Raw genomic sequence first — 11,132 nt, forward strand, 5'->3', positions numbered from 1 at the left:
TCCATAAATAGATCCCAAAAATTCCATAGTGATTCCTCCTCATCCTCTTGGTGGTGTAGCAAATCGGCTCAAAATATCTTCAACATTATTATATATACATAGATATAAATGTTTATAATTTGTGTTGACATAAAACCTTTAAAAAAATGTACAAAATTTAGCACTTTGACAGAGCATTGCGATTACGGCTATACCTCACCTCAAGTTTCTGAGTTGTTGAAAACTAATTCAATTAATTGATGTGAAAAAAAACGAAAAAAAGTTTGCTTGATGAGAATTATAGCAAATTGGTTTATGGCACACGCGCACAGAAAGCTTTTCACCACCGAAAGCTTTTGAAGCTCAGCTTAGCGAAAGACCAGAACGAGTCGGAGCTAAAGCAGAAGCTTGCAAAAGCTTAATTGTGGAACGGGAAAGAAGATACAAACTTTAGCTAATTTCTACACTATACAAAAGCTTAAGCAAATCTTGTAAAGCTTTGAATACTGAAATGGAGTTACATTACACAAGTGTGAGTCGAATCTAAGCAAATTATCTATTAATTAACGAATGACAAACGGAACTACTTTCAAGCGGAACTGGAGCTTTGGCTAATCCATGACAACAACAGGAGGCACTGTGGACCAAGATTATGCTTTTACTAAGAGTGCAGAGCTATGCTAGAGCACATCGAACTGGAGAGATACGCGCACGGGGTTTATCTATGGCCAACTGGTTGGCGTACATTGGCCTCGTTGGTCGGCAATCTTGGCCCAGTCATTCGGAGAATGTGGAGTAGAGAATCGCATTGATGCGAGCTGCGCATATCGACACGTCGTAATGCAGATAAGTCGAAACCTAACCTTACGGATCAGAGTATAAAACTGAATGAGGCTGCAGCTGACTGTGCAGTAAGAACTGAAATGATGAAACGGCTCCGGTGTGACTTTTGGAGTGCAGTGTTAGGAGCTCAACTCCTAAATCTACTAACTGTGGCGGCCACCACACTTGGAGCAGGAGCAGCATTGCCGGCTCCAATCGACTGGCGCTACAACGATGCTCAGTATGGAAATGCCGAGTACGACAAAATGTTGGGAGAGGGTAACGAACAGCAGCCGGGTAACTTTCACTTTCAGTACGTGGACTACCAGCCCAAGTGCGGCTCGGGCGGACAGCCGGTGTGCGCGACCAATGGCAGCATGTACTTCTACTTTGAAAACGACTGCAAGCTGGAGGCGGCCAATATGAAGCTGCTCTTTCAGTACGGCATAGGTAAGTGATCGAAACAGACGAAACAGAGCCACCATATGAATCGATGTCTTCACGCAGAGCTGGAGCCCATCGAACTGGAGCGCTGTTTGCCCCAGTGCGACACTGCACGCTGTACGACAGTGTATGCCCCCGTCTGTGCGGCAGCCAACAACGAGCAGCCTGTGACCTTTGCAAACGAGTGCGAGGCGCACCGACGCGGCTGCCTGACCAAGCAAGGTGAATAGCACAGACATGGAAGACTGAAGAAAACCCTTTTTCAACTGTCATATCTCATTCTAGTCATGCATATTCTGAACAAGGGGCCCTGTCGCCAGGGCAGAACCAAATCGAAGTCCTCAGGCAAGAGCAGGCGCAAGCACGGCAAGCGCCGCCACAAGATCAACAACAGCTCAACAACAGCAGCGACACCGAATCGGGGCAAGCAGACCTACTATATGTTGGCAAATAAATCGAGCAGCTCGACCCCAACAAGCAGCACCACCAGCACCACTACAACCACAACGCCGGTGCCCATGCAGTTCCACCACTTCAGGGACAATGCCGGTGTTTCCGTCTCACATGCCATCGATCCCTACAGCGTCTACAATATACCCGATGTGGGCCATAATTATGGCGCCATAACCGACTCGAGTCTGTCGCTTTATGTGCCTGGTGTGGGCACTGTGACGGATACGCCGCCTAGCACCACTACCACTACCACCACAACAACAACGACACCCAAACCAACAACTACAACCACTCAGCGAGAGGAAATCCAATTCTTGTATATGCCCTACGGCACCACCTCCAGCACCACCTCCAGCACGACCTCCAGCACCACCACCAGCACCACCGCTGCTACTTTTATAGACAGCATTACGGGCACCACTCTACCCACAGCATCCACCAGCCCCACTGAGGCAATCGTGGCAGTGTCTCACAATGCAACAGAATTCCAGTCTCATACCTCTAGCACTACCCCAAAGCCTGCGCCTGTAAAGCCTCATCCTAAACCAGATGTTGTCAAAGAGTGATCCACAGTGTTAATAAACGACCATAGAAATCTCGAATCGCCTCTAGACTATTTCATTATTACAGAATGGGAGCTACAAAAGCATTAGGTATAGATCTATAACTCAGCAGACCTACAGATCTTTTACATCCTGAGCCCATGAAAAAGTCGAGCTCACTGTATAAGGCTTGTGTAACAAGCCGTAAACATCATCATAGATCCCATCATTATCGTTGGTATAATTGTAAAAAAAAAGATTTTTATTAAAGTTTTCGTTATTTTAAGATTCTTTCTTAATATCTAAAATAGTCAAGCTTTTAGTCTTATGAATCGTTTGGGTTTCGTAAATTACTTTGGCATCGTAGAAAATCTCATAGTTTGCAGTCAATTCAGTTCTTTTGTATATCAACCTTTTGCGCTGAACTCTTGGAGAGGAACAAAAATATGTATGTTGGGCTTGGATTCGTATTTGTGTTATTGATCTTAATCGTTTGAACGTCATCCTTCTCGGACACTTGCACAATCACTTGGTTAACAGTCGCATTGTTTGCTGTAGCTTCGTCAACATTTCGTACTTGCTTGTCATCAACGTTTGCAATCGTTAAGTCTTCTGAAGCAGTTGTTGAATCCAGAGTTGCATCGTTGGCATCTTCGGAACCTTGTGGGGAGGTATCTACTGGTTCCTGATCCACAGCTGCAGCTTTGCTTAAGCTTTGAACTTGTGGTTCAGATGTAGAGTCCGACGTAGTGTCCGATGAGGAGTCCGATGTCGAGCTTTCAGAAGCTTCACTAGTTGTTTCGTGAGAGTATGGGTCAGATGCATTTTTGTCTTCAGCCGCATAAGTCTGATATGTTGTGGAATCAGTTTCTTGTGGGGAACTATCTACTGGTTCCTGATCAACAGCTGCTGCTCTACTTAAGCTTTGGACTTGTGGTTCTGATATAGAGTCCGACGTAGTGTCCGATAAGGAGTCCGATGTCGAGCTTTCAGAAGCTTCACTAGTTGTTTCCTGAGATGCATTTTTATCTTCAGCCGCATAAGTCTGATATGTTGTGGAATCAGTTTCTTGTGGGGAACTATCTACTGGTTCCTGATCAATAGCTGCAGCTCTACTTAAGCTTTGGACTTGTGGTTCTGATGTAGAGTCCGACGTAGTGTCCGATAAGGAGTCCGAAGTCGAGCTTTCAGAAGCTTCACTAGTTGTTTCCTGAGAGTATGGGTCAGATGCATTTTTGTCTTCAGCCGCATAAGTCTGATATGTTGTGGAATCAGTTTCTTGTGGGGAACTATCTACTGGTTCCTGATCAACAGCTGCTGCTCTACTTAAGCTTAGGACTTGTGGCTCTGATGTAGAGTCCGATGAAGCGTCCGGTGTTGAGGTGTCAGTCGATTCACTAGGCGTTTCCTGAGAGTATGGGTCAGATGCATTTTTGTCTTCAGCCGCATAAGTCTGATATGTTGTGGAATCAGTTTCTTGTGGGGAACTATCTACTGGTTCCTGATCAACAGCTGCTGCTCTACTTAAGCTTTGGACTTGTGGCTCTGATGTAGAGTCCGATGAAGCGTCCGGTGTTGAGGTGTCAGTCGATTCACTAGGCGTTTCCTGAGAGTATGGGTCAGATGCATTTTTGTCTTCAGCCGCATAAGTCTGATATGTTGTGGAATCAGTTTCTTGTGGGGAACTATCTACTGGTTCCTGATCAACAGCTGCTGCTCTACTTAAGCTTTGGACTTGTGGCTCTGATGTAGAGTCCGACGTAGTGTCCGATAAGGAGTCCGATGTTGAGCTTTCAGAAGCTTCACTAGTTGTTTCCTGAGAGTATGGGTCAGATGCATTTTTGTCTTCAGCCGCATAGGTCGGATATGTTGTGGAATCTGTTTCTTGTGGGGAGCTATCTACTGGTTCCTGATCAATAGCTGCTGCTCTACTTAAGCTTTCGACTTGTGGCTCTGATGTAGAGTCCGATGAAGCGTCCGGTGTTGAGGTGTCAGTCGATTCACTAGTCGTTTCCTGAGAGTATGGGTCAGATGCATTTTTGTCTTCAACACCATAGGTCTGATATGCTGTTGTGGAATCAGTTTCTTGAGGGGAGCTATCTACTGGTTCCTGATCCACTGCTGCAGCTCTGCTTAAGCTTTGGACTTGTGGCTCTGAAGAAGAATCTGATGTCGAACTCTCAGTCGATTCAGTGGTTGTTTCCTGAGAGTATGGATCAGATGCCTTTTTATCTTCAGCCCCATTGGTCGGATATGTTGTGGAATCTGTTTCTTGTGGGGAGCTATCTACTGGTTCCTGATCAATAGCTGCTGCTCTACTTAAGCTTTGGACTTGTGGCTCTGATGTAGAGTCCGATGAAGCGTCCGGTGTTGAGGTGTCAGTCGATTCACTAGTCGTTTCCTGAGAGTATGGGTCAGATGCATTTTTGTCTTCAACTCCATAGGTCTGATATGCTGTTGTGGAATCAGTTCCTTGAGGGGAGCTATCTACTGGTTCCTGATCCACTGCTGCAGCTCTGCTTAAGCTTTGGACTTGTGGCTCTGAAGAAGAATCTGATGTCGAACTCTCAGTCGATTCAGTGGTTGTTTCCTGAGAGTATGGATCAGATGCCTTTTTATCTTCAGCCCCATAGATCTGATATGTTGTGGAATTTGTTTCTTGAGGGGAGCTTTCTACTGGTTCCTGATCCACAGCTGCAGCTCTACTTAAGCTTTGGACTTGTGGCTCTGATGTAGAGTCCGACGTAGAGTCCGATGTCGAGCTCTCAGTCGATTCACTAGTTGTTTCCTGAGAGTATGGGTCAGATGCCTTTTTATCTTCAGCCCCATAGGTCGGATATGTTGTGGAATCTGTTTCTTGTGGGGAGCTATCTACTGGTTCCTGATCAACAGCTGCAGCTCTGCTTAAGCTTTGGACTTGTGGCTGTGATGTAGAGTCCGACGTAGAGTCCGATGACGAGCTTTCAGAAGATTCAGTAGTTGTTTCCTGAGAGTATGGGTCAGATGCCTTTATGTCTGCAGCTCCATCTGAACTTACGGCTGCTTCAGTTGGCGAATTGTACTCAGAAGCAGCAGAAGTAGTTGTATTCTCTGGGATAGAATCATCATTGATATCATTTCTTAAGCTCTGGACTAAAGCCTGTCTCTCCTCATTCATCGTACTAGGATCGGACGTTGCATCGGAAGAGAGGCTTGCATCTGTTACATTCGTGGATGGTTCAGTTGAGGATTCAACCGCCGATTGAGCTGTCGTTGTCCCGAATGCTTCGCTTGACTCTGTGGGCAGAGCATCTCTCGAGATGTATACGTGGTAAGGTTGCAGCTGAGCCGCTGCCCGTTGCTGGCTATAGGGATTTGGGTAAGCCACTGGCAATGGGGGTCCATAGGCTGGTTGGTGATAGGCATAGGGTCCGTAAGCGGGATATCCATAGGCAGGTGGGCCATATGCCTGTTGGGGTGCATAAAGCGGATAGGATGGATTCGCTCTCATTAAAGGTCCTTGTGGTGAATATATGGCCTCTTCGCCAGCGCATGGCCCTTCGTGCAGGTATCTCCAAGCTTAAGAGAATAGGGAAGAGAGTTAGAGATAGGTTAAGGGGACTGATTGCAATTGATACTCACGTTCGCTCGTATGGCATATTAATTGCTGCATTTCGCATTGGTTTTGAAATGACTTCTGCGTATTCTCAAGCGTGGCACAGATCGGACTGCACGTAAGTGGACACTTGAGGGGGCACTCGCAGGGACCGTCGTACAGTATGCGCCAATCTAAAGAGATAACAAATATTATAGTCGACGAATCGTACATTATTCCTTGTGGCACGCACAATTTCCCGTTAGGCAGCTATAGCGCTGGGCCTCGCAGGCATTATCGAAGGTCGCTCGCTGATGTCCGCCTTCGATCTTAGCGCAGACCTCCTCCTTGACATCCGAGCACTGCAGATGGTCGCACCGTGAACCGTAATAGTCGGGCCCGCCATAGCCCCAGCTCCAGGCGCCTGTGAATAGCGTCAATCCAAACAAATAGAACGCGTGCATTTTGTGGACAATCCTCAGTCCGACTATGGCTTAGCCTCGAACAGGCTGCACTTTTTATATGACGACGGCAACCTGTCGTGGACTTGTGCCACATGCCCTCATATCATAGCAATGTCTACGTGTCTGGAGCTCTGTTTCTGTAATTAATTATATCAACGCTTCTAGCTGAAAGCCAGACGTTAAGTTTTTTAAGTTTTTTGTGTTACTTTTTATTACATACTTTTTATTTTGTTATTGTTAGCTTATGAAATAAGACGAGCTGTACTTATATCAGTGCTATTCGTGTTAAACGTAAACTTTGCGCCATGGGAAATTTTGTGAATTAATTTGTTTTTGCTTTTGTCCAGAGAACATTTTGCAAATTACGAATACGATTATGATTAACTAAGCAAGCACGCAGCGCATGACGATACCAAAGACTATTTCTCAAGGTCAACAGATAGCCAAAAAGTGTGCACACTCATTCAATATTGTTTATGATGATCCAATGAAAATTCAGTTTAATAATAACATTTGAATACCGATCAAATGAAATGGTAAAGGTATTCAATTTACTTGATACGATCTTGTATATCGTATTTGAAAATGCCAAGTTCTTGTGAAGTAACTGTACCTACCTTACGCAGCTCATGCTTTATTCTATAAGAAACGAGTACGATCTAAAAGATATACATCCAGCTAAAAATAATTATACTGGATTATCAAATGTCAAAGATTGCTTAGATAGCAAAATGAGCTAAGTTTAAGTATGGGAATGCACAAGGGAATTATGTATATGCCCTTCTAATATCAAGATTCAAACAGCTTGCTTGCAGGAATATTAAGGTGCTTGGGGAATGAATACACTTTTTTTAATATCAATTGTATCACTCAACACATTTTCAACACAAGCTGGAGGGCAAAAATATGTTGGACAAATTTTGATGATAAAACACTTTTCGTATCAAGTGTCCAACAAATTTGCTTCGCTATCAAAAATTTTGACATGTAATGAATACAATACATAGCAAAACTTTATACCATTGAGGTAGGTCTTTACTCAATGGGTAAGTAAAATGCTTTAGTTATCATATCTGATGATTCTAAGCAAAAAATAAAATTTATCTACACTATGATTATAATGGAATCCAATCATATAAGACCTTCAAAACATCCACGAATACCTCTGACAACAGATAAATAGCGTCTAAAATGTAAAATGTCTTGATATATGTATGTATATACATATTACATATAAAAAGAAATTCTTATTATTTATGATAGGATATTTGAGAGGAGGAAACTGTGTGTGATACTTTAAGCTTTAAAGTTTAATGATTCAACACCAGCTGTAGGCCCCTAAGACCTGAAGGAAAAGTAATCATATAGAGAATGCAATCACAAAAACCTTTGAAATATCCACAAATTTGGAATACCTTTGGTATCAAGTGTCATGTTTCAAATACTCATGTACATATATATGTAGCTCTATAGCTATGCACGGTATGCAATTATGCAAGTCGTATAGCTTATGGCAATATCGTTGAGGTAGGTCTCTAAGTATGCTCAATGACATATCTCACGTATCAAGTGTCAAAGAAGTTGCTTAGGTATCAAAAATATATTTATTTATTTATTTATATATATGTAGTATATGCATGGTGTACAAATAGTAAGTCTTATTGATTATAATGGGGTCGAGTACCATTGAGGTGGGTCATAGATATTGATATTAGTCATAATATGGGACATTTGCTGAAGCGGAGGCGCTGGCATGAACTTTAAGCCTAGTATTACCATGGCGGGGTCCAGGGCCCGCTCTATATTGAGGTACAGGACCGGATCCGTAGGGGGCCTCATAAGCAGAGCCATAAGTAATGCTATATAGGTAGCCAACGGGTCTATAGTCAATCAATCTGCTTGGACTGTAGTATGGCTTAGGCGTTGGTCTGCTAGTGGTTGTGGTGCTATAGTTCGTTCCATTTCGTGTCGAGTTGTTGTAGAGACATCCAGTGAACTTCAGCGGCTCCGATAGGCCCCTATATCGCAGCTCTAACTGCGTCTCCTCGGCGCATGTCTTATTGCCCGTTGTTGGGTTGGTTATCTGCGAGGCCATAGAGAGTCTAAAGACCCGGCCATTGGGCATTGTGAAGACCAGAGAAACCAGAGTGTTCTACTCGAAAGAAAATATATAGAGTAGAGATTATCGAGTGTTAAATTTTATACCTGACACACGTGGTATTACGTGTAGAAGTTGCTGTAATATTGCACTAGCTACTACTTACGTCATCCAAGTCGATGCTGGCGGTTGTGGGTGCTGCGGTAGATGCTGTTGTAGCCGGAGGGGTGCTCGACTGTAATATTGAATTTATTGTGGACGTTATTGTGGATGCTATTGTGGATACTACTGTAGTATTTACTGTGGACACTGCTGTAACTGACGAGCTGGACGGCGATGTGGTTTGTGGGCTCGTTGCTGTTGTTGTAGTTGTTGATTGCGTCGTGCTTGAAATAGTTGGCGAATGCGTTGTGGATAGTGTTGAGGACTGTGCAACATCTGCTGCAGATCCTAATAAGTCTACAGTTACTGTAGTTGGTGGCGTGGATGTTATTGTGGTGGATGGTGTTGTCGATGCTGTTGTTGTGGGTACTGTTGTTGTGGATGGCGTTGTTGTGGAAGGTGTTGTTGTGGAAGGTATTGTTGTGGAAGGTATTGTTGTGGAAGCAGTTGTAGAAACTGTTGTTGTGGAAGCTGTTGTTGTAGATTCTGGCGTAGTGGATGTTGTAGAAGTTGTTGTTGTGGTTGTTGTAGATGGTGTTGTTGTAGAAGCTGTTGTTGTAGAAGCTATTGCTGTGGATGTTGTAGATGGAGTTGTTGTAGAAGCTATTGCTGTGGTTGTTGTAGATTGTGTTGTTGTAGAAGCTGTTGTTGTGGATGTTGTAGATGGTGTTGTTGTAGAAGCTGTGGTTGTAGATGTTGTAGATGGTGTTGTTGTAGAAGCTGTTGTTGTGGATGTTGTAGATGGTGTTGTTGTAGAAGCTGTTGTTGTGGATGCTGCTAATGTGGATAATGCGGCTGTGGATGCTGTTGTTGTAGGTATTGGTGTAGTGGATACTGTTGTTGTGGATGCAGTTATTGGTGATGCTGTTGTTGAGCATTTCGCTTTAGGTTTCCTGTATGAAGTCGATGGCTTCGGCTGACGTTGAGTCAAATATTCACGCATATTCCTATAATAAAAGCCGTTGGTCGGCGAATATGTGTCCTGTGCCTTGTAGTAGAGATAGGGATCATATGATCTGGAGTAGCTTGGCTCTGGATCGACGGATTCATATAAATAGGGTGTTTCGTAGGCACCTGCATAGCCTTTGTTGGCATTCACATAAGGGCTAGCCAGCAATCGTGGATCGTAGGGTGTGTTGTAGTCGAGCCACCTTGGCTCTGGCAAGCAATGCCGTATGTCAGCCTGCACAAGTGCTAAAGAATATTTGAGATTAAAGATCGGGGAGCTTTTAGTTCACTACCAGCAGGAAACTTACCCCGTTGGCCAGCGAACAGCAAACGCACATTGTAAGCGTTCAGGTAGCAAATGTTGTGGAACAAACGATAGCAGTAGCCGTCGGTGGCGCACACAGATCGGCCGCAGGCAGCATAGTCGACACGTCCGTTTAGTGCTGGCTGCTCGTGGTGCACCTGATCCACACAGCGCTGGGCAGTGACCAAGCTGAGCGAGCAGAGTGCCAATGCAATGGAGACGAGCTGTGACCACATGCTGAAGGTCTATGGGCCAATAATATGCTTTGTTCGCCCTGCACTCGCTTTTTTATACCTGAGAGAGAAACCTAAGATGCATAGCTGCTGCTGCCGCCTCGCATCTATCTCCACCTCTCTCTCTCTCTGTCTCTGTCTGTCTTTGTCTTTCTCTCTCTATGTTCGCTGCAGCCGTAGCAGACGTCGGCATACGTCGGTGTCTTATCATCTCGCTGCTTACGTGCCTGACCTGCACTCAACACAACAAAAGGCTGGCGCCAGACACAACATTCTTGTACCTTTGCACCATTCTTTGTAACCTCCGGCTGGTGGTTAACTAAATTAATTAAGCTATCAATGTCAACTAATTAACTTTAAATTGAGTTGCAGTGCAATGTATTTGTGCGGATGCACTTCAATTTGAATAACTGCTTGCCATGCTTGACCTGCTTGACGCCATGACAGCACCGCAAGCAGTTCGCCAAGCAGTGCGCAGCATCTCCCATCTGCTGACGTCCACAACGAGCGCTGCTTATAACATATCTTAACATATGCAAAGAGTATGACAGTTTTATAACTCTAATTTTTTTAATGATTTAAAAATGTGTGCTTTGCGGTATTCATAAATTTTCCCTCATTTTTAAAGAGAGCTTTTCAATTATAATAAAATTTTATCTTTAAGCTGCACCTTGAGATATTCATTTATGCCAAGCTTCATTCGCTATTCCATTTTGATATTTTTATAAAAATTATATCATCTTGTTGATAAAAATAGTGCATATTTTTTACTCCTTTTTATTGGGTCATTTCCTGCCTGCGTAATTACATTGAAATAGTTATTTGAAACTTTATTGCCCTTAATTAACAACTATAAAGAGCAATTAAGTGTTCTAGCGCACAATTTGATGGGGCTAGAGTTCAAACAGAGATCAAGTTACCAAATGCTGGGCCCACGCACAGTGGTTAATGTGCTATGAATATATTTAACTTATATATGTGATTATAAGTACAATAATTACAGAGTCGAATGTCAAAAGGTATATCAATAGAATATATGCTTAACTGTAAGCAATGAGTTTAAGCCTAGTTGTGTGTATAAAGCTTATTTTGAGGTTAAAAAATGTTAA

General features: G+C 43.6%; 3 protein-coding genes across 4 annotated transcripts; 1 reads left to right on the forward strand and 2 right to left on the reverse strand.

Moving 5' to 3' along the window:
- The first annotated feature begins 800 nt into the window (after nucleotides 1–800).
- LOC6585331 (mucin-5AC) lies at nucleotides 801–2,300 on the forward strand. Its single transcript, XM_002010927.4, has 3 exons — nucleotides 801–1,251; nucleotides 1,309–1,467; nucleotides 1,531–2,300. The coding sequence occupies exons 1-3, from the start codon at nucleotides 903–905 to the stop codon at nucleotides 2,262–2,264; spliced, it is 1,242 nt and encodes a 413-aa protein (XP_002010963.1). The 5' UTR covers nucleotides 801–902; the 3' UTR covers nucleotides 2,265–2,300.
- Nucleotides 2,301–2,481: 181 nt separating this feature from the next.
- On the reverse strand, nucleotides 2,482–6,321 carry LOC6585330 (serine-rich adhesin for platelets). 2 transcript variants are annotated; one of them, XM_044011459.1, is made up of 4 exons: nucleotides 6,068–6,321; nucleotides 5,862–6,008; nucleotides 3,270–5,798; nucleotides 2,482–3,071 (listed from the first exon to the last, which is right to left on the reverse strand). In XM_044011459.1, exons 1-4 carry the CDS (start codon nucleotides 6,276–6,278, stop codon nucleotides 2,632–2,634), a joined length of 3,327 nt encoding a protein of 1,108 aa, XP_043867394.1. In that variant the 5' UTR covers nucleotides 6,279–6,321; the 3' UTR covers nucleotides 2,482–2,631. The 2 variants fall into 2 exon arrangements, with proteins under 2 accessions (XP_043867394.1, XP_002010962.2); XM_002010926.4 differs by having other exon boundaries at nucleotides 2,482–5,798; nucleotides 6,068–6,320.
- Nucleotides 6,322–7,863: 1,542 nt separating this feature from the next.
- On the reverse strand, nucleotides 7,864–10,032 carry LOC6585329 (cell wall protein DAN4). Its single transcript, XM_032732834.2, has 4 exons — nucleotides 9,795–10,032; nucleotides 8,678–9,732; nucleotides 8,543–8,611; nucleotides 7,864–8,430 (listed from the first exon to the last, which is right to left on the reverse strand). Exons 1-4 carry the CDS (start codon nucleotides 10,024–10,026, stop codon nucleotides 7,990–7,992), a joined length of 1,797 nt encoding a protein of 598 aa, XP_032588725.1. The 5' UTR covers nucleotides 10,027–10,032; the 3' UTR covers nucleotides 7,864–7,989.
- Between the last annotated feature and the right edge of the window lie 1,100 nt (nucleotides 10,033–11,132).

This window comes from Drosophila mojavensis, unplaced genomic scaffold (genome assembly GCF_018153725.1).
Source record: "Drosophila mojavensis isolate 15081-1352.22 unplaced genomic scaffold, ASM1815372v1 contig_136, whole genome shotgun sequence".
NCBI lineage: Eukaryota > Metazoa > Arthropoda > Insecta > Diptera > Drosophilidae > Drosophila > Drosophila mojavensis.